The sequence below is a fragment of the Harpia harpyja genome, chromosome 14 (genome assembly GCF_026419915.1).
Source record: "Harpia harpyja isolate bHarHar1 chromosome 14, bHarHar1 primary haplotype, whole genome shotgun sequence".
NCBI lineage: Eukaryota > Metazoa > Chordata > Aves > Accipitriformes > Accipitridae > Harpia > Harpia harpyja.
Genome location: NC_068953.1, coordinates 27,485,471 through 27,507,923, shown reverse-complemented (window position 1 = coordinate 27,507,923; position 22,453 = coordinate 27,485,471). Strand labels below are relative to the sequence as shown.

General features: G+C 36.3%; 1 protein-coding gene across 2 annotated transcripts in view; it reads right to left on the bottom strand.

Annotated features, from left to right (window-relative positions):
* Positions 1-1,553: 1,553 nt before the first annotated feature.
* The window catches only part of SECISBP2L (SECIS binding protein 2 like), a 31,568-nt gene continuing 10,668 nt past the window's right edge, over positions 1,554-22,453 (bottom strand). The window contains exons 2-18 of one of the 2 annotated variants that reach the window (XM_052807485.1): positions 22,246-22,424; positions 20,528-20,843; positions 19,869-20,004; positions 19,214-19,443; positions 19,101-19,125; positions 18,186-18,319; positions 16,087-16,218; positions 15,451-15,534; positions 14,198-14,365; positions 13,892-14,033; positions 12,084-12,253; positions 10,716-10,848; positions 9,559-9,721; positions 8,648-8,868; positions 7,825-7,979; positions 7,122-7,341; positions 1,554-6,133 (exon numbers count right to left, since the gene is read on the bottom strand). In XM_052807485.1, the coding sequence (XP_052663445.1) occupies positions 5,460-6,133; positions 7,122-7,341; positions 7,825-7,979; positions 8,648-8,868; positions 9,559-9,721; positions 10,716-10,848; positions 12,084-12,253; positions 13,892-14,033; positions 14,198-14,365; positions 15,451-15,534; positions 16,087-16,218; positions 18,186-18,319; positions 19,101-19,125; positions 19,214-19,443; positions 19,869-20,004; positions 20,528-20,843; positions 22,246-22,424 (3,282 nt within the window). In that variant the 3' untranslated portion in view covers positions 1,554-5,459. The remainder of the gene's footprint in view (positions 6,134-7,121; positions 7,342-7,824; positions 7,980-8,647; positions 8,869-9,558; positions 9,722-10,715; positions 10,849-12,083; positions 12,254-13,891; positions 14,034-14,197; positions 14,366-15,450; positions 15,535-16,086; positions 16,219-18,185; positions 18,320-19,100; positions 19,126-19,213; positions 19,444-19,868; positions 20,005-20,527; positions 20,844-22,245; positions 22,425-22,453) is intronic. The other variant, XM_052807486.1, reaches the window with a different exon arrangement.

Here is a 22,453-nt window from a genome sequence, read left to right as displayed (position 1 = left end):
CTGTAGGAAATGCAATTTACTCCATGCCCCCTCTCCCATTTCCCTTTATATAAGAGCAAGTCTGTTATCAGTGTTACATGATTACCAGATTCCTCTTTACTCATTAAAGTACTATCCTTGGAAAATAACAGTGTGAGAGATAGCTGGGTGTTTTAGATGGTGTCCAGATGGACACCCACACACATCCCCCTCGCAAGAGTGCTCGCCAAGCGTCAGTGGAAAACTCTATTAACACAGCTACGAGCATAGCAGGGGCCTGTAGCTATTGCCAGAAAGTACATTCCAGCTTCGTTTTCCCTGCATTTTGTACTATTTGCTAACTCATAAAAGACACCAGAAGGTAAAGAGTCTTCAGCTCCATCATTTCCTTTGGGGTTTGCTCAGGCCTTTTTTAAAGCACTATTGGACCACACACAAAAACCCCCAACTGTTTTTAAAAAAACAACAACCCCCCCCCTAACTTTTATACACAGTGATCCTAAAAATCTGAAGAGCAATCTTTGTTGCACAAATAGTGCAATTTGACTAGGATCTTTCTCCACATTACAGACATGCAGATCCATAAACTTCCAGCTCAGTCAGTATCAACCTGGTATCTGAGAGCCCAGGTTGCTCTTGAAGTGTAGGCAGTGCTAGTGCTGCTTGCAGGAACTTCAGTGCAGCAATAGCAGAATTTTTTTTTCTTGTGGTGGTGTTCCTCTGCAGCACTGCAAAGCACCCATTTAAAAAATTCTCAATAGAGGCAAGGAACTTTCCTCAAGGGCACTACAAAATGGTTGGTTTTCTTAAATGGTGAAGAAATGGACAGAAGGAAGAAAATTCAGTTTGTAAGGCTTTGGGGTAATTAATTTTCTTGTCACTTCCATAGCACAAGTCACACGGTGCCACCTTTTTTGTACTTTGTAAAACTCCTATCAGGTTGAGAAGACACAGGCAAAACCCAGATGTGAGGTGTAATTTTGACAGCAAGTGACAGCACCTACAAAGTAAGGTTTGTAACAGAAGCACTTTCAACAGAAGACAACTGCAATAGCAGAATTGAAACAGAGTTAAGGAACATAAATAGAAAATTCAAAATTACAGGATGAAGCTGTATCCTTTTTGAATTGCTACAAATATTCTCACACGTGGGAGTTGCAAAACCAGTTAATGACACTGTTACTAGAGCCAGGGAAGCATAAGCAGTTAACCAGTGAGTCACTGGAGAACAGGGGACAACATGCTGAGAACTTCGTGTTATTTTCCAAAGGTCACTTCATGCACCAGTATAACAATACAGACACATCAACTTAAATTCTCATACACTAGCAGCATGCAAGAAATCCTAGTTTTTGGAAGTGCCTGTGGTTATTCTTACTCTTTTGCTCTTAAGTAAAATGTTATTTCCATGGTAGGTTTTTCTGGTCATCACTGAGATGGTACGTGACAACAGAGACCTGGACTCCATAATGTAAAAAAAAATCCTTTTCCACCTCCTGTAGTAGAAGGGCAGCATTTGCAAACAAACTCAGGATAAAGTAGTTGTGAACAAACGTATTGCTGTAACAGAGCCATAAATTTCTACAATCATTTTTATTAGTTATGGAAGAATCCCCACTAGTATTTACATAGTGCAAAAAAGCTGTTATTACTCCAAAAAGTACGGTAGACAGAACAATTATCCTTCATACAGCAAAAAAGAAATGGAACAAAACCCTTCATATTGTATTTCATAATGATTTTTCTACTGCTTTAACCTAAATATTACTATAAATTTTAAGACATTAAACAGCTTTCCTTATTAGAATCTATTTAAAAGTAAAATATATGAACTATTCATGAACATTTAGAAGGTGGGCTGTGCCAACTGGGTTTCTAATTTCAGCATTACCATTCATTGGCAAGGAAGTTTCAGGTTAGACATTCTCACATTTCCTTGTGTGTGTGGCAGGGTGGGTAGAAAACCCACATTACTTGTTGTTATGGCTTGCTTCTGCTGGTTTTTGTTTCTTTAACAAATAGTCATGTCCAATTTTTAAATGGCTAACATTGCGATCAACTCAATAGTTTCATTAGTTGGCACAACTTCACAGGAAATACTTAATGACAGTTTCAGCAAACAGCAGCTTTTCAAACAATAATACTTTTTTTACATACATATTTAAAGTAACATTATTAAAATTTAAGCTTGTGTTAAAGAACTGGACAGAATCACATTATGTAAGCTCCCACCCACCCAAATGAGCATAATGACACCTCTTATCTTTACCAGAAGAACACCAACAAGTGCATTACTGAACATTTTCTATAATGAATTTTTAAAACACAGGTCAATACCCTCTGTCACTGTTTAGCTCCAATCCTGTAACTACCTGCACACAACTTAAGCAGATAAACAGGCCACTGATTTAAGCCAGTGGAACTAATGCTCTTAAGCATGTATTAGCAGGATCAGGTCCTTAACCTTACTCAGACATTGTTACTTGGTCCAACTAAGGACAACAGTTCTTCAGAACTTCTCCCTTTTACATATTTGTAATCCATGTTTTATTATTATTTTGACAGAGATACTTAAAGTATTTATATAAATAGGCTGTATACATAGCCACCTCTATCAATTTTAAAGGTCCCTACCACAGATACATTATTTTTGATTTTACCAGATAAATTAAGTGGTGAAATCATTTCTATAAAGAATGTCTTAAGAAAAGTAGATTTGTTTTCCAAATAATCATTTTCACAACAAAAATATCTATACACCTGTAACTACAGAAACATCTTTTCCTGGGGACAGTAGCAACCTGTATAGTAAACTGCATACTTTTATACCGAAATAGAAATTCAGCTACTTTTTAAAAAAAATCATGGTATTGCAAAACATTTGTATGCTTTCTTTTTAAATTCTGGTGATAACAGAATCAAAATTACCACAGTGAGATACTCTCCTCAAGTGCTTCAAGTGGCAAGGAACTTCCCTAATTTTAGATGCAAATGGATCACTCCCAAAGGAATTGCAATTTCATTCTCACAGTTATTGCTCATTCCCAGCTTATCAAAAAGGAAGCACTAAAACCAGTTTCCTTTACTCAGTTTCAGTTTGCTCCTCTAAGGGTGATCTGCCACATTTTAAAAAGAGACTAGTTCCCTATTTGCTGGCAAATTGAGAGATATTAGAAGTGCTATATCACCTTCAAGAACTCTATTAAACCTGTAGCAAAATTGCAGTTAAATAGTGGGCTGAATATTACAAGACTTCTTTGATATAAATGTCAGAAAATTTTAAAATGACAGTCCAAGTTCAGAAAAGACATACAAAAAGATGCGCCTTTGATGTTAATACTTCAAGATCAAAAGTTATTTGAATCACTGGCACTGAAAAAGCAAAAGGAAAAATTACAAACACCTTTGTTTTTCAATGTTCTAGTGAAGTTTTGCCCTCAGTGTATACACTCATCTCAGCTGGCATCAAGACATGTGCTTACACATCCAAGGGCAAGTTTTGCTTGTCAGCAGTTCAAACACCTATCATTTCCTAAAGCAAAAACTCTTTCAAAAAATACAGACAGTAGAAATCTGCCATACGTACAGTAAAAGGTTTAACATTCAGGAGGCATCATTCCTTAGTCTTTGTTTTCCTATAAAATACCTGTTCTAACATCTAGGAAGATTACATTAAGGAACTAAGAACACAACAGAACAGCCAGTTGTCCTAGCAGCTCTCTACTGCTTATCTACATAGCATTTGCTATGCCTATACCTATCAAAGCATTATTTACATAATACACACAGTTTCTATTATTCTCATTAGCATCCAAAAAACCCCAGGGGTAGAGGATTTCTAAACCTGGAGTCTTATTTTCCCAGTGCAACTTAAAATGCCAGCATCACTAGTACTATAAGCATTGGTCCCATATTAGTAAGTGTGGACTAAATACCTAAGCTATCCATTTCTTGTGTTTTTCAGCCTACCCAGAGGATTTTTATGCATTTTGATACAAGTGATCAAGAAAAATGAAGTGGAATTAAGAGAAACATATGTTTCCTATAAAAGTGTTATTCATGAGAGTTACTCTTTGGCCACTCTTGTAGTGAAGCTCCTGCTGCTGGCAGTTTCAGTACATCCCTTGCCAATAAAAGACAAAGATGGAAAACAGACTCCTTACATGCAAGGTTCAGACACATACTCCATCTTCAACCTGAAATGAATTCAGCATCAGTTAATTGTTTTCACTTCAATATTCAGAACAAAAACACAGAACAATTCTCTAGCAACTTGTATGTTTCAGGGAGGGCATATTTTTATTTCTTTTACCTCTGAACCACTGAAATACCTCCCCATACTACAGGGCACTTCCTCCTTTCCTGGAATAACTACTTCCTTTTTTACTCTAGAGGTCAACTCCTAAAGCTGCTACAACTGTGAAAACAGACAAACAGAGGTCACATTTTGATTAAGAATTGTAAAGATATATCCTGAATTCAACACGAGGGTGGCCAGGATCAAAGCATGCAGATGAACATGTAGAAAAATTGACCCACCATATCATTCACACTTGCTGTTAAAGGATTATTCTTGCTTTTTGCAGTGTTATGTAGATTACAATATGCAAAATAGCATTCCTGAGGTAAGTGACAGGAGGAAGAGGAAGTCATCAGTTTACTAAAAGCCCTGGACAGGGATTATGGTTAATGATTCACTTAGAGTGGTTTGGCAGACAGCAACTGTGGAGAGCATGGGGAATTCTTGTTTTCTCTCCTGTTTTTTTAATGCAATATTTCCACCTTGTAAAAAAACCCCAAAACATTAGTTATATCCCTCTGGTTTAAAGTTCTTCTGGAATCAAAGTTGTTATAGCTTATTGTAACCATCTCGATCACCAGCAGCTTTTTAACAATGCATTCACCAACTAAAAAGCTGCATCTATCTTAGCGTAAGAATCATACATAGATTTCTCTACGATTTACTTTTCATTAAGACTGCAAATGGGGTTTTCTAGCTTTTCTTTAAAGAGAACCAAAGTTTTATTTTTATTTCCAGATAGGACTAGAAAATCATGGCCAAATACACTGACATGCCTGGCATAACACCATAACACACCCATGTAAAGTGTTAGTAATTTGTCAGTCTTAATGTAGGTTATCTGTTTGAAATGAGCTAAACAGTCACATCTTGAAAGAATTTTGCTTAAAACTGGTCAGTTACAAGATGTTTCCTTTTACAAAAGATCAAATGAATACTTACTGACAAATTTTCCACACAGTTTCTATTCTGGGAAATAGATACTGATTAAGAGCTAAGCTAGTTTTTAAATCAAACAAGTAACAGACAGCTACAAAAATATTGTTGTGAATTAAATACACATATTAAATGTTTAACAGTGCAAAATGTTGAGATGAAGCTTATGAAATAATGGCTGCAACCTTTACAACAGTTAGTTTTTTATATTATTTCTAAAAAGTTCCTGAGTTCCTGCTTATTTTTACGGCATATAGATGGAATCTGTGTGTTCTTTATTCAAAGAACTGCAGATGGTGGGTTTATGTTGAGTGTTACTTGCGTGCTTATCATTTGTCCATTCCTCACCATCAGTGACTGGATCAGCCTGCTCAGAGGTCTCTATTTCTTCCTCTTCACTTTGTTCTGCATTGTCTTCTTCAGCACCACTAAGGGTCTTCCCAAGCTGAAGAGTCTCCATAGTTCTCTGGGTCTCTGAAACCCAAGATTCAATTCTGCTATTAAGCTGAACCTCTACAGAAATTGGTTCATGGGCATAATCCTCATCATCATCTTCCTCCTCCTCCTCCTCCTCTTCTAGCATTCCTGGTACAAGAGTACTGGTGGTACTGGTCATGGAGGAATTCAAAAGGTCTCGGCAGCTGCCATCCAGTGATCCTGTTTCTGTGCTCTGCTGTGAGGCCCATTCCAAATTGTCATCTGGTTTTACCTCATCTTTGTCACCTGGTGTAGATTTTCCATGATTTGTTGCTGAGGTAGTGCCAGTTGTAGCCAGAGGTGGTTGTTTATTAAGAGTGGCTTTTTCAATTTGACCATTACCAGCTTTTTCTGGTACTGCAGTCTTACATGAGGATTCTCTCTCATTTTCAGAGGTTTCTAACCCATCAGATGTTTCCACCATATTTCTCCAGTTTGTTTCTACAAGTTTCAAAAGAAGTTTAAGTAGAAAACATTAATTCTTTCTATATAAAAATATTTCTCCTGAACACCCCAGAATTGTTTAAATAGCAATAGGAGCTCATAATTTTAATATTATTCTACGCTTGCTAGAAAAATTTCTATTAGAAGACGGGGGAAGAAGGGAAAGGGAGCAACAAGAGAAAGAGCTGTGAATAACTTTGGGTTTTTACAGCACCCTAAACCAGACAAAGTTGAAATTTTGTGCACTTAAGTTTCCTGTGTAAACTGTGGAAGCACCAAATGTAATTGTGAGTGTAAACAAAGAGGTTCCTCTCAGGTATAAATTAAAAGCAGAAAATTGCCACAGTATTAAATCATCTGTTTAAGGATTTTTCAAAAAAACATTTAACAAATTAAGTTTGAGACACCACAAAAGAATTAACTAAAACCAAGACTGTATTCTTTTTAATTCACCATAAGACTAAAAAAAAAGAGAAGTCTTTTGACTTCAAACAAGCATTCTCCCTTTTATCACCTCTGCCATCTGGGCTTAAGCAACTGGATAAATAAATTGGCCTTTTTCACACACTAGAACCACTCATTGCCATGTCAAATTTCAAAATTTAAGCTACATGTCCTATTTTCAGAGACCTCAATAATTTAGTTCCTACCCTCTGTCATTAGTTCTTCTTCCATCATATAATCAGTTCTGTGTTTGGTACCAGTTCTATACTAGTTCAATAAAACTACAGAAGCCACCTCCACTGATGAAAGTTAGGTAACTGTAACACCTCTGAGGATTAGAAATTAAAATTATTATTTTTGATAGGGGCGGGGGGGATTACTTACAAAACTACCTGAAGACTAACCAATTTTCTCTTATCCCTGAAAATTGTAAAATACCATAAATTATGAAGAAATATTGTATTTTTAGCTACATTTTGCAATAAGCAGCATTTGGAAAATTCCAGCTTCTAATTACAAAAGTAAGTTTTAACACACTTACCATATTCTTTCTCATTCACTTCAGATATGGGTTCAGAAATAACACTACAGAATGAGATAGCACTTGCTGCAGATGGGTTACGAGAATGACCCATATGATGGGGTGCCTTCTTGACATTCTTCAAGGCTTCTTCTGCCTGTTCCTGTTCCATTGCAGCAACCATATCTCTGTATGCTTTTCTGGCCTCTTCAGTCAGTGATACCAGCTTATTAAATAGGTCCTAAGTATGAAGGCAGTTTTTATAATCAGTAGTTCTTACTAAGAATTTTCACTTTAAATTACTCCTCTTAGTCAAAGGTATACCACAGAGTGAGCCCTAAGCTTATTAAGACCAAATACCTTTACTTCAACTAAAAATTAGTTCTTCTCTGTATTAAATAAAAATAAAAACACCACTCCATGTTTACCAACTTTGAGGAGATGTACTTACTTTAAGATACTGTTTTTCTTACAATTTTAAGCCTTCCAGAGAATTTCAGATGGCATTTAAGTCTATTTGAAAGCTACAGAGATGTTGTGACCAAAGTGTTTCAACAGTCTCTGTTCTGTAAATACTGAATTTCAAATAAAAACACAGCCTAATATAGGTCAGGGCCATTATCAAATGCATATTAGTTAGGTGTGCTCTCCATGCCAAATCAATTCTTAAGTACAAGAAACATGATTGTTTACTCCAGCTATTTATGTGAATGGAATTACTCACCTCAGCACCTGAGTAGTTGAAGATACCCACTACACTAACAGGAACCAGCTTGTTCACGCAACGACCAAGAGCTTTACGGCCAAGAGCAAAGACAAAAGGAATTTCTTGTTCCCGTGCCATGGCTATTACATTATATAGAGCCTCATCTAGTCCACCTTGAAGAAAGCAATTTTAAATAAATATTTAGTCAGTTAAAGTCATAGCATGGTGCAATACAACTCTCTATCCCATTTTAACTGTAATTAGTCAGTAAAACTTCAATACACACAATCACCAGCTACTATGTCCTACAGGATAACAAGCTATACATTTCAAGTATAGTGAGTAAGTATAGACCAAGGCAATATTCTGTACTGTCTGTTAGTCCTGCACACAAATTAAACCAGAATTTTTCACAACTATTTGCTTAAGCAGAGCTTTGCTCTTCTCATATCTTAGGAAGCCTCTGTTTACATTTCTGGTTGCGGCAAAATGTGTTGGTTGGCTAACTAACCAATTCACATTCCTCTTAAGGAATCCTCCTTAAGAGCACCCAGAGGTCAGGACTCTAGGTGTATCAAAGACTGAATGCAATAAAATTGAAGTCTATTGTATGTGTTATAATATCTATTTTTCTTTAAGCTTTTCACCCCTCGTGAATGAGTTTCTTCCAGAATGGAGTAGAAAAGAATGAATACAGAGTGACAATTACACAATTGATTGTGGAAGGGTTACATCATACACAGTAACTAAAAAAAGACTTCTAACCTTGCTAATCAGCACTTCTAATCAGCACAAGAAAACTGTAAACAGTTAAGCACACCACTTGTTTTATCATTTATACCTTTTGACTGGATTTTTTCGCAGTTGGGAGATATGATTACACACTTGATCTTGTTTAGTTTCATATGCTTAGTAACCTCACGCAACCCCATAACAAGTCTTCTCCTTGCTTTAGCTCTCATGGGATCCTTTTGATAAATCCGTTCCTGGAAGCTGACAAGCTCTTGCAATAATAGAGTCACACACTCATCTATTTCTTTACTTAGAACTTGGTTACAGTATCTATAAATTCAAAAAACATCAAATATTAGCATAGCACATTAATCACTACTATTTCACTGAGCCTTTTCTTTTACCAAAGAAAAATAATTTTACTTCCCCAGAACAGTTAATCTGTTATTAAAAGGATTTAAAAATCAGATTGTATACTATAAGTTAAAAATACATCCTGAAAACATTTATATTTCCAGTAACATCCCTTACCTCAAGAAGTCAGTCAAAAAGAGTATTACAAAATACAAAGAAATACTCCAATAACTGCCACAAGCAACTATCCTTTTTCTTAATTTGGTACTCTATAAAGATACATTAATAAAAAAGCAGTAATGTATTAAGAGTGACTATTATAGTATTTTCAGTATTCTAAGTATTCCTTCCTTTCCCATCCAAAGTATATGTAGTCCTCCTTTAAAAAAATTTTTTAGAGAATACTTCCACCTAGCTTATTTATTGCAGCAACGAAAGAAAGTCCAAAGCATGTGTGTGTGTATATATATACACACACACATTTGGGTATGTATATCTACAGACACACACAGAGCAACCCACCTATAGCAAAAAAAAAACCAAAAAGGAAAAAAGAAAATACTTGCAGAAACTTCTGTTGAAGAAAAGGTAGCTCCTCCTAAGTCTACTAAACCTATCCACGCTTAAAAGATGAAGGTGACTGAATTAATAATGCAAAACTCTTACTCTCTGAATCTCTTGCTGTGAATTTTGGTTATTGCAGAAGATGCCATTGGACTGCCTATTCCAGAACTAGCAGGTGAACCTTGTGACACTGGGGTCATACAGTATGGAGAATTCTGACTTGCTGGCGAAAGTGAAGTATCACTAGGCATACTTAGTCCAGTTTCTGAAAGACAATTTTGAAACATTGCAAAATGCAAAGACATTTTCACATGAAAGAAACAGCATCACACTTCTTACATATCACTCCCTTGCTTTTTCCAAATTACATTCTGAAAACACTAAACAATATTCTTCCCTGGAGGGGTAGTTGAGGAGGGGGGAAACAAAACAAGCACATACACGATACTCAGCATGCATTGGGTAAATAAGCAATATTTGAATATTGATTTAAAAATATCCAAAGCTTAGTTTGGGCAATGGATAGAACAGAAGGGAAAACCTGCCTAAATGCTACAACTTCTTCCAATAATTCTTTACTATTTATATATATAATATTTTACTAACTTATTCCTAGAATATTTAAGATTTTCACACTTATCTTCAGTTAGGTGAAGTCAGACAGGTCATTCAGAAGAAAAGTTCTGAAGCAGTACTTCTGGAATATTGATAGACACCTCCTTCCCCACCCCACCCCAAACATGTCAAAGACACTGAAAATTCTTTGTAGTTTTCCAGTTGCACAGAGCTGTTGCTGCAAATTGACAGTCCAGACATTGCAGTTGACTTACAATAGTGTTCAACAAACTGCAAAACCTTATTTATGGTTTGCAACTTCTATATCGGGAAAGCTTTCAGTATGCTTATCATTAAAAAACATTGCGATTAACATGGCATGGTCAACAACAGGTCACATTTTGTCTGCTTATCAAAAATGCTATCAACTCTGACATGTTGGGAACATCTACTCAAGAGAAATTTATTAAAAGACTGTACAGAGATTATGTACTTAGAACCCGTGCTTCCTGAACCTTCCACAGCTGAAGGACAGACAAGATATTTTAGAAGAGGGTTCCAATTCCTAGTATTTCACATTAAAAAAGGTTAAATGGTAACATCAATAAATTGTGTTGCATAAAAAGAGAAAGACAAAATATTAAAATAAGCAGATCAGTACAGTGCGGGGGGAGGGAAGGGGGACTAGAGAGATAGAGACCAACCTTCTTGAGAGGCCAACTCCTGAGACTGATCAGCAGTCAAATTTATATGAACCTCTTTCTGTTCGTCAGATCCCAAAAGGCTATGGTCAGCTGATAAACGGCCTTTCTTCTCTTCTCTCTCTTTCAAAATAATCTAGGAACAAAACCAAATCAGCATCTGAAAGTTAGTGATACCTGTAAAGAAAAATGTCCATTTGACTGAACATAAAATAAAGTTAACCAAGTTGTTTTGAACCTTCCTACTCATGCCAGGGCAGAAGACCCTGAAATTATTTCAGTTTCCTCTTTGATCACAGACAGTATTTTATTCCAGCATTTTACAGATGGTATACTCAATCCTCTCATACTTCTACATAAACAGTGCTTTCAACAGTTTAAAGTACTTTCACAGTTTCTGATACATTAACACTCACTCATTAACAATTCCCCATCCCTACCCCTGTAAAAAAACACCTTATGCAAGAATACTAGTCACCTTGGTGAAGCACCACAACAGATAGAATCCTTTCTATAAAAGAAAGTGCAAAGGTAAGCAGCCGTGGATATATTGGTATTGCTACAATAAATAATAACACCAACATAAAGGCATTGACAACCGAGTTTAGAAAATGGTTCTGAAGAGGTAGCTGTGAATTTCTCTAACTCAAGTAGATCATGGATAAGTCAGAAAAAAAGATTGCTGGAGAGGGGAGAAAAAAAAAAGGCAACATACTCAAAGCCAAGCTTTGTACAAACACAGCTTTACCAGATTTTAACTGCCTGTATCAAAGTGATCTTGATAAGAAATGTGGTGCAGAAATACAGGTGACTTTCACGGTTTTTTTTTTTTTTAAAAAGGCTTTCACTTTCTTTTTTTAGGGCTAGTTTTTTGTATTTTACCTTCCAATTTCAAAATGTACTGTATTCTCTGTGTATATACCTACTTTATGTGTGCATGCATATATAAAACCAATTATTTCTAAATTTACTCAATTAAAAATCATGTTTTTACTTCAAGTTCTATACCCATCTCTAATAAAAGAGTAGGAAAATTTAATGTTAGCATACTACATTGCACTACAAACTAGGATTCAAAAACATAAAAAAACCATGCAAGTTTTCCCATATGTCCTAGCGCTTATAGTTCAAAAAATCCTTGCAATCCGTATTGAGATAGATTTATATCACCTTCAACTAATTATGACAGTATAAAAGATACATTACATGCCTAGATCCAAAGAACAGGACAACAGTGTAACAGGAACTAAAGGCAGAAGCTCATGACTCCCTCACTCTATGCTCATGGTCACTAGTTCTCAAGCAAGAAAATACCAGTTTATTTTTGAAGTATGAGTGTGAGTCAAGACACTCCAGGGTTGATATGTTTACCTTTTTAAGCGCTGTAGGGCGTTTCAGTTTTGCAATCTCTCTTTCTTTTCCTCTTTTCACTTTTGGGGCAGTTGAATCCAAAGGATTAAGGCAACCCATAGATGGCTGTCCCTTTGTTAAGGGCTTTCTGTTGGCAGATTCTTTGGTATGAAAGGGAGCAGCACTGCCAACTAAATACAAAAAAGATATTAGTTTCACCAAAAGACATGTCAACTTTATTTCAACACTGTTTTCAGAATTTCCACTGATGAATTCTCAAAGTACATTCTCCTTCCTTGGAAAAAAAGCAGTTCATAATGACAGGAAGATTACATCATCAGATATTGTTGCTTCCAGATGGTTTTACGCTTTCTTCAACTTAGCCTCATGTTTTAGGAAGCTATGGATTCCAGGAAAGGAATTACTTTAATACTAGTAAGGGATCTCTCTCAAATGACTACATGTAGCTTTATTAGTGAGGTGATAATAGTAAGAGAAGTTGCAAATATTTATCCAAACATTGATCTTTAGTTGTCAAAGACTTGATTAGTTGACAGGACAACACAGATGAGAGTGCAACATGCATTAAATGTATCTTCTGCAAAAAAGAGAATAAAACAAACGTGGTCTCCAATGGAAATGCCAGCTATTCTTTGCTAAGCTTTGTTTGATATAAGCTTGCCAACTTGAATTAATGTTTGAACACAGCTGAAACTCAAAGCAGGTAACTGAAGCAACACACAAGAGGGAAAATGGTAACTATGTGCATAACGAAGGACTCTAGGCTACATACTACTGCCTAGGAATGAGATTCATGGGCTATAATAGGTAACTACAAAAATGTCAATTCTGTGTTCAGTAGCAAGCACAAAAAAGCTAATTTAATGTTAAGTGTTGATAAAGAAATAGAGAACAAAAAAGTAATTAAGCCATTGCATACATTCATGATGGAACTATAACTTAACATTCTGTGCATGTCTGATCATCCTTATTTTCAAAAAGATACGGTAGAACTACAAGAAGGTATAGAGAAAGCAATATGGATTATCAAAAAAGACATGATTCCACAGTGGAATAAATAGACTAGGACTCTTCAGACTAGAAGAGAGATGACAGACCTCCAAGAACCATAGATGAGGAAAACAGGGAATGATTGCTCAGTCTCTTTGCGATACAAAGGCTATGAAAGCTAGCAAAATTATGAGTGGGGCACAAAAAACCCCAACCCTGAACCCCATCCCCAAAAAACCACAGTAGAAGGAAGAGCTTCTCCATACAGCATGTAGCGAGGTTAGAATTCACTGCCATTGGACCTTACGGACAGCAAAAGTACGTGATAGTGATCACTAGTTTAAGAAACAAATTTGGTTTGAGAAAGCCTTGGGTCAGGAGGCCCTGAACTATAGTCAGTAGAGTCAGGAAGAATATCCTGGAGAGGTATCCCTCTGTATCAGTCACAGGTATCCTCTCTAAGCTGCTTTCAAAGAGAATTCTGTAGTAGATGTCTGGTTTGACCCAATACAGACCTTTTCACATACTCATTGCAGCACTGAATTACTCTCAAGATATGAATCCTGAATTTTGAATAGTAGATCTTTTAAGAGAAGTTTGTCCTCAGTTTCTACATGTACTTTCACCATTGCATACTGCAGCTCAGAAGAAAGCACAGGTGAATTTTTTGAGAAATGCATTAAGAAAGTTCTCAGGTTTTTATTATGTTTATATTCAAAAACTAAAACTTGACAGAAAAAAAAGCATATTTAAGATGCTCAATCACACCTGTATTGTCACAAAATGCATTCAGCAATAGTCAAGCAGATTAGCAATACCTGTGTATGAGAGGGGCCTGGTGTTGGTGATCTGACGAGCTTTCATTGCTTGCTGCTGCTTTTCAAGAGCTGCTAACATGTCACCCAAATCTAACTGAACAGGGGTCTTGCTCTTCTTTCCAGCCGCTTTTGATAAAGCCTCCTATAACAAAAACATCATGTGCTGATAAATACAAAGAAATGGTGCCTGCAAAACATTCTTTACAAAGAGATTCTTGCTATTATAGAAAAAGAGGAGTAACAGCTAACTGATACTCCTCTTAACCAACTATGGGGGAGGAGGCAGGGACACACAGTGCTACACACTTGAAGTTTTTTCTGTTCCATGCTTATCTCCGAATACTCTTGAGCTGTCGCAAGCGCTGCTGCCAAGGCCTTCTTCTTCTGACTTTTTGCACGCTTTGGTACAGAGGTTGTAATGGGAATAGGAGTTTGGACTATATTGATTGGAGAATTCTCTGGCAAGTCATCCAACTAGGATTTAAAAAAACAAACAAACAAACAAAAAAAATGAACCACAATTAAAGACCTTTCTCTCAAGACCATAGGAAATGTGGTACTCCAGAAATGAACCACTGCTTTGGTCAGCAATATGACATCCCAATTATTAAGTACAGCTAGATGAGACAGTAAGTTAGTAAAACTAGAAACTTATGTATATTTCATTTTTGTATGGGAAAACTATTATATTTATCTCCAATTATGCCTTCAGAAGGTTTTCCAGTCTGACTGCTAAATAAGGGAGTGGGTTGGTTTTTTTACCCTGTGAAGATTTCATGTAGGACTTTATTTTCCTGGAAAGCAGCCAAATAGACTAAGTAGTCTAGAAACACATTTTGTTGCAGAACTGTACAAGTAGATCAGGTATTAAAAGAGCATCTTTCCAACAACTGTTTCTACAGCCTGAAAGCAGATAAAGTTTAGTTTATTTTCATTTCAGAATAAGCTACACAAACCGTAATTATTTTTAAAATTGACACCATTACTACGTATTTGCAGATTTAAAAATTTTAAGAAAAGTCTGCATCAAAGCATCAGTCTGAATGCAAACCCTTTTGAGTCAAAGAATAACCAGGATGTAGTTTACATATTAACACAAAGAAAGCTCAATAATCCTCAAAACTATTTTTAATCTCCAAAATCCTGTTGCATCTACTGTTCACCCAAAATTTAGCATGCAACTTCAAAAAGCACAAAACTTGTGAGAAACCGTCAGTGAGATGGAGAAGCTGGGAGTTGGACTTGATGATCTTTAGGGGTTACTTCCAACTTGGGATATTCTATGATTCTAAGCATCTATCATATGTATCTTACAGTTTCACTTGCTAATGATCTCATTAGCAGGCAAAAATCCAGCAGTCTTTTTTAAAGAGAGGTTCTCTGCATCACTTATTTTAATTGGCATTTCTTTAGCATCCAAAACTGGTAACAAACGCCCTAAGAACATCACAATTACCACATTATCAGTATTGTAGCCGAGACTCAAAAAAAAAAAATCACACAATCAAGTAGTCTCAGAACAACTTAAAAATGCTTTGCAAAACAAAATAATTACTTACTACTTTGGGTGAAATCTTTTGCTGGATGTTACTACTTTTGCTGCTGCCATTGTCACTATTTAGCTCTGGAAACTCATCTTCATCCTGAACAATAAACAAATTAAGAGTGAAGAGAATGGAACCAAAAGTCACATGAAAAGCATCAACTGAAATGGCCAAAGCTAGAAGAATGAATTGAATCCTGAAGTCCCACATAAGCTAGAATGGCTTAAGAGTGACGCAAATAGAAAGTGATGAAAAATTAACAAAGCATTTCTGTATCAGAATAACCTTTTTCAAAAAGAACAATTTATTAATGTTTTATATTAAAGAAATCCAATTACAATTAGAGAGGAGGGGGATAAACCAGAGAACACAGTAATTTTTATTCGCAAGTGAACAGAAAAAGTTACTTCGAAGTTGCTTATCTAATTTGTCAATCACGGATAGTTCTAAATTCTTAGACTTTCCACAACACCCAAACACAAGTCTTTGTACGTACAACAATGAGAGCATCATATAATAATTAAATTAGTGCACTATATTGTACACCTCTTGGAGTTGGATGTTTTACAACCTCTCCCTGTTGAGAACATCACTTATTCTACACACAACTTGCATCACCGTAATGCAGAAACAGTTTTCATATAACACTACCTCAAAATACAGAGGTTCAGGACTCTGCTCAGTTCTGCTTGACTGGCTTGTAGTTAAAGGTTTTTCATGTCGTTTCTGCAAATTCTGCCTTCTTTCTGAAGACGTGCTGTGGTCTCTGCATCTGAAACCGGACTGAAAATAATGAACGTGATTACCACTTTGCAATTTCAATTTTTCAAGATGTGTGTGCACACGTGTAAGGCATTCTCATGTCTGCTAATTAGCAGCTAAGAAGGTACAGTTTTTATGGAATTAGATTTAATAAGCTGTGCTCTGGTGTTTTGTTTTTTGTGGGGTTTTTTTGGTTGTTTGGGGCAGAGGTGGGGTTGGTGGGGTTGTTTTGGTTTTTGGTGGTGTTTTGTTTTGGTTGTGGTTTTTTTGTTTTGTGGGGTTTTTTTTGTTTTTTTGGGGTGTTTTTTTTTTTTTTTTTTTTTTTTTTTACAACTGCACATATTCTACAGATACTACCAATTATTCCCTCCCCCCCAGCCCCCAAGCCAAATACAGTATCTCTATACATTCATCTCCAAATTTCTGATTTAAAAAAAAAAAAATAGGGTCCTTTTGGCCAAACATAAAGAAAACCACAAGAATTGCTGATGACTCCATGTAACTCAGACATGAATTCTGAGGAATTGTCTGGAACCATGATCAAAAGAACTTTCTCCCACTATATAATTAGTCTGCATGCAATTATTGCCTTTTCAACATGTGTTTTATGACAATGCACAGGCACAGAGTTCTCTAAAGACCAGAGACCTCAGTATAGTGGTATAAACATTCTTCTGTTTATTACATGAAAGGTTGGTGGAAACCCATGTGCAAGACTGGTGGGCTGAAAGCAAAGCATGATTTGAATCTGAAATTCTGGCACTCTCATACTAGTGTATTTCTCAAGAAAATTTCCTACAGACCTGGTACAAATTTAGTTTCAAAGGAAGATAGTTTCTAGGACAATTCTGCCTTGAGGTACAGTGAATTTGGCTGGGAAAACCTCATGTAAAACTCTCTGTGCCAGCTTTGTTTTTAAGTATCTAAAATAACTGCCAGATTTAGAGTCTGAACTGCGACTGGATGAAAGGAAATCTGGTTCTTCCTACTCTCCCAATGCCATAAGCCACAAATAGTGGCTTCTAAAAGCCTCCGATTTGACTACAGGTTATAAAAAGATTCAGAACTGCTACACTGCCAGATATGAGCATCAACAAGCTTCTTTATATAATAAACCCACAGATACCAAATGGGAAGATTCAAGACAAATTAACAATTCCATCTAAAAAAAACTGAAGAGGGCAAGCTAGCTCACATATCTGTGCATACAGGCACATCTATGATAAAGCTCCCACTTATAAGATCAGCTATTCTTGTCTGCAGTAACTGAACTCAAACATTCAAGCAAAACCTATGTATAAGCAAAGGCAGATACTTCAGCTCTCTCTCTGCCCCCACCTCTGCACACTGCCCCCCCAGTAAAACCAGACTATCAAAATTAGGAAGGCCACCTTGTCCTCACATACTAATTACAGAAATCCTGTCCCACTTGAAGGAAGTTTCACAGAAACATATTCAAGTTTTAGCATAAAACAATTTTAATTCACTTAATAAAAATGCTAAAAATATGGTATGCTAATATAAATGTAAAAAATAAAGTTTCAAAGACAACAAGGAGTGAGAACACAGGATTCTAGTTCACCATCACATCAGAATCTTTCTTTAGAATGTTTGAGATTTTTTTTTTTCTTCTAAAACGTGAATGGGTCAAACTGAACTAACTTTTCTACACCCACACTGTCTTCATTCCACAAGTTACTTTATATATGCAATGTTCTTGCTAAGTAGATACATATAAAGAACAGGCTATAGGCAGAAGATTGCCAAGTACGTGAAATTTTATATATATATGAATGATATAGTGCTAGCTCAAGAAACATTCAAGGTAGGAATACGCAACTTGACTTTTAGGTTGAGTTTCTACACTTTTCATTCACTGTTTTCATTAACTATTCTTTTTATGTTAATTTTTTAATCCATTTCAAATTCCTTATTTTCATATATTACAAGAAACAGAATGCTTAAATTTAGAACCATTAACAACATACCTGTGAACTATTTCTTTGCTCAGCTTGTCTTCCACCTCTAGAAAATGTCTGAGCTTTTTCAATCCAAGGTTTTTTTTGAGTTCCCTGGGAATTTACATTAGTCCAACTTACACCAGCTGAAAGAGAAGTGCCATCTATGAAAATTAGTATAAAAAGTAGTAAATCTATGAATTAGTATGACAGAATGCATCAACAATACACATGCCACCTGAGCCAGGAACACAATTTTGATACAAATAAATAAAGTTCTCCAAGAAAGTCTAATTCTCTGACATTTACTTCTGTAGCTATTTCTAGATGTTAGCAGAATTGCCTTTATGGAAGAGTCAGATTACAGACCTACAAATTGCCAACAACTGATTGTCAGGAAGCAGTCAAAGGAAATCTCAGGTTCACATCCATACCAATTTCAGTCCAGCAATAAATAATAGCCACTAGCATTACCCACTACTAGCAGACTAATCAAAATATTTATTCTGTTACAGTACTTCTTTAAAGCTTCTAAAAAAGTATCAGTGCTTCTTAAATAGCGAATGAGAACTCTTTGGCTCTATTACTACCCAGGCATGAACTGCAGTCCAACACGGTAAGGAAGCTTGAGGATAAAATACAACAGAAGCACAGCTTTGTCTGAATGCTTCCATTGCAGTCTCTGGCTTTTTTAATCCTTTAAAGAAAGGCAGCTGTTGATAAATCATGAGGGACAGCTACTTATACACTTGTTCATTCAACAAGTTACAGAGGTTTTGGTGGAAGTGGTAGAAATCACAGTAAAGACATCTTCAGAAGTATCTGATCAGTTAGAGTAGCATGCTGGAAGTAGATTGAGAGATGGTTCCTAGCAAAATGTAAAGCAAAAATACAAAAGTGACCCAGCCAAATTTTAAACAGCTCACCAGCTAAGACAATGCTTACTTGTATTTATTGATGGTTCTACAACCTGAAAAGGAAAAAACAAATTTTTTTAGTAATTTTTATTAGTCTGTAGGATACAAATACAGTTAAGTTATTCAGTTATGTTTACATACATTCATTGCACAAGAATCTGGATTTCTTGAAGTCGCAGCTGCAGCCTGGTTATTGCCATGCTTAGGACTACAATAGCCACTGTCACTGTCAATGTCTGCTTCACTTGCACCCTGTTCACTAGAGGACTCTGCAGCAGGGTGAGAAGTTCTTCTGCGCCTGCCTTTTGATTTCCAAAGCATTGCAGAGGCGCTCTCAGAAAGTGACTTATTAGCTATATCTGAAGGAAAGTCTGCAAGAAACAATAAAAATGTAATTACTTGTGCAGGAATTGTTAAAAAATGTGAAAAACCTACACATCATAAAAACAAATGGAAAAAGCCAAAGTCAAATTTCATTTTAATAAAATTAAAAACAGGACCAAATTTAAACAAATTATGTCTAGGTCCAACTATTAATAATAATAAACTCCTTCAAGAAGAGTCCGTTTCTGACAGTGGCAAAGTCTCTGCAGGAGTACCATATCACTGCAATGTTATAATGTGACACATTGAGTAGGTCTCTGCAACCATCAGCACCTTTTCTTCATTACCTTTTTGATCTGCAAAGATTCCTCTTAAAAGCCACATCTAAACCTGGTCCACCTTCTTTTAGAAAAGATGGTGACTGACATGCAGCTCTAGTTATTTCATACACCCAGAACACAAGAAAAATTACCTGTTTGCTGTGATGCATCAACCAACAAAACAATCTTTGATCTGTTCTCAGGACCTGATGAACTAGTCTCCTTTTGAGTGGCAACATTTTTCACTGGAGGACGTTTATTTTTCATATGCGCCTGTAACTGCTGTTGCTGTTTGAAAAGATTAGCCACACATACACCTAAGTCATATGATTTGACTTCATAGTTGTAATCAGACAAAGCAATTAAAAGTTCTAATACTCTCTACAGAAGCCACTTGTTTAAAGACAAGAGATTAAGGGAAATTCACAAAAATATTTGATTTATTAACCTCTTCACAGTATCTTCATCATGAACTGTTTGTTATGATGTGGAAGTATCCGAAAAAAAGGTAAAGAAAGTATGGGTATACTTCCTTTGCTCTCTAGTGAAGTAATTCTAAGCTCAGACCAAGCTAGCAGAGAGGCAATAGAAGGGAGTTTCCCATGTTATACTCACAGGCTTTATAAACTCATCAAGTGTTTTACCACAAGATATCTCTGTAGACAGAGTTTTGCTACTCTGATCAACACCTTTTCTGCCCACCTTTCCTTCCATTGATATTACTGACAAACATGGTGCTCAAACGAAATGCCCTGTGCAAAGATATTTTCTTTATACAGTTCTACTTACCCTATTAAAAAAACAGACTTACTTTTTGTATGACTGGCCCCCTGTTACTGCTTCTGCTCCGCTGACTGGATAATGGGAAGACCTGGCCCGATGGGTTGGGACGCTCAGTGCATTCTGTAGTAACTGCATTTGCCGTTTGAAAGGGTGCAGAATAGGGGGTAGGGAAAGGATGATAGAAACCCATGACTTGAGCACATGGTGCTGGCATCAGCTGATAATATGTATATTCTGTAGAAACAGGTGGTTGAGCAGATATTATAGGATAAGCAAGGTATGGTCCTGCAGGATTTGGGTTGGGTTGCTGCCATCTGATGTCATTGTTATATAATGGAAACTGTCTGTAAAAATCAAAAGGAAAGACAACTGCTCTGTAAGTTTTTCCCTCTTCAGGAAATTCAGACCTCTACCACCCCCTTAAAAAAAAAAAACAACCAAAACAACCAAATAACCACAACTTATTTGTTTCACGAGCTCCTAGCTTTTAATAACTGAACTTAAATTTATCACAACTTCTTAGAGATGCTAATTAAATGATTCACAAGCTTACATTACATTCAAGTGCAAAATAAATATCTTTGTTGATCCTGCATTTGTATAAACTTACTAAATTTCTAACATTAAACTTAGAAATAAAACATAGGTATTTCCTTTGAAAAGTACTTTGGACCCATTACAATTTCATTGCTTCAGAAAACACATATAACCTAAGCAGATACCTAAGCTTACACAAGGTAAGCTAGCAGACTCATGGAACAGTGACATTCATTAGCTAACTCAGGGCTAAGCACTTGAGTATATTAAGTTGTCAACTCACCCTTGTTCAGAATTGCTACAAAAATGCAGGCCTTAAGAAGCACACATGAAAATAAGCATTTACAAACTTACTACTGAAACCAAGTGTGGACATTTCTTCCTGTGTTTATTTGTGATACAGCTTACTACAAGACCACCACCTTGGAAACTATGAACCCAATTCTCTTTCTCTTCAAACCCCCAAGAGACCAGGAGACCATCTACACAGAAAATGCAGAGGCCCAAATATTAGAAAAAGAGAATAGGACAAGTAACAATTCAGGGTAATTTTACAGATCTGCAGCAGGCAGTTACTAAAGGATTATTTTTGTTCTTACCTATTCAACTGCAGCAGCACTAAAGTGCTGTCCTAAACAAACATTGGGTACATTTTTCAAAACCAAACAGCAATAATTATTTATGCCTTCAACATAAAATAATCAACACTGAAGTTGTGCATTCAGCAAACAATACATTTGGGCTAGAATAAAGAGTTCCTAAACTCAATGTATTGTAATTAGTTATGCGAAGAAAACTGGATACAGCCACACTCAATACAAGTGTCAGCTGCATACTGTTTCACCATGGCAGGACCCAAGTTGGACACCTGGAGCCCTGCTTCAGCATCAGAGATTCAGACACAGACCTCCTGACAGCCCTGGAAGATGCAAGAGCACAGCAGGCGACAGAGATTTGTACCAGATCTCTGTAGTCAGGGAAAGAAAAGCAGCAAAGAACATGAATGGAGGAAAAGTAGAGGAAAGGAAATGAGTAAAAAGAGACTGGGGACAGAGAAACTTCATCCTCACCCATGAAGGGTCAAAAGATTAAATATGGTGAACAAAATGAATATACAGCCAACAGTCACTGACTCCTCTCAAGTCTACAAAAAGTTTAAACTCATTTAAAAATAGATCATCTTCCATGAAGACCACAACCTCTTATTACCTATTGGATTGGTTTTCCTGTACAAATGGATAGCAAGTGATCAGGTAGCTAGGGATAGGAGTTGGTTCCATGCCATTAATTCCTCCACTGTCATTAGGAAGCGCCATTGGGATCATTAGTGTTTCTGCACCTTTCTTCTGAGGAATAAATGGTTCTACTTCAGCTGACAGCTTGACATTCTTAAGAAAGAGAAAAGAAACGTCTTCAT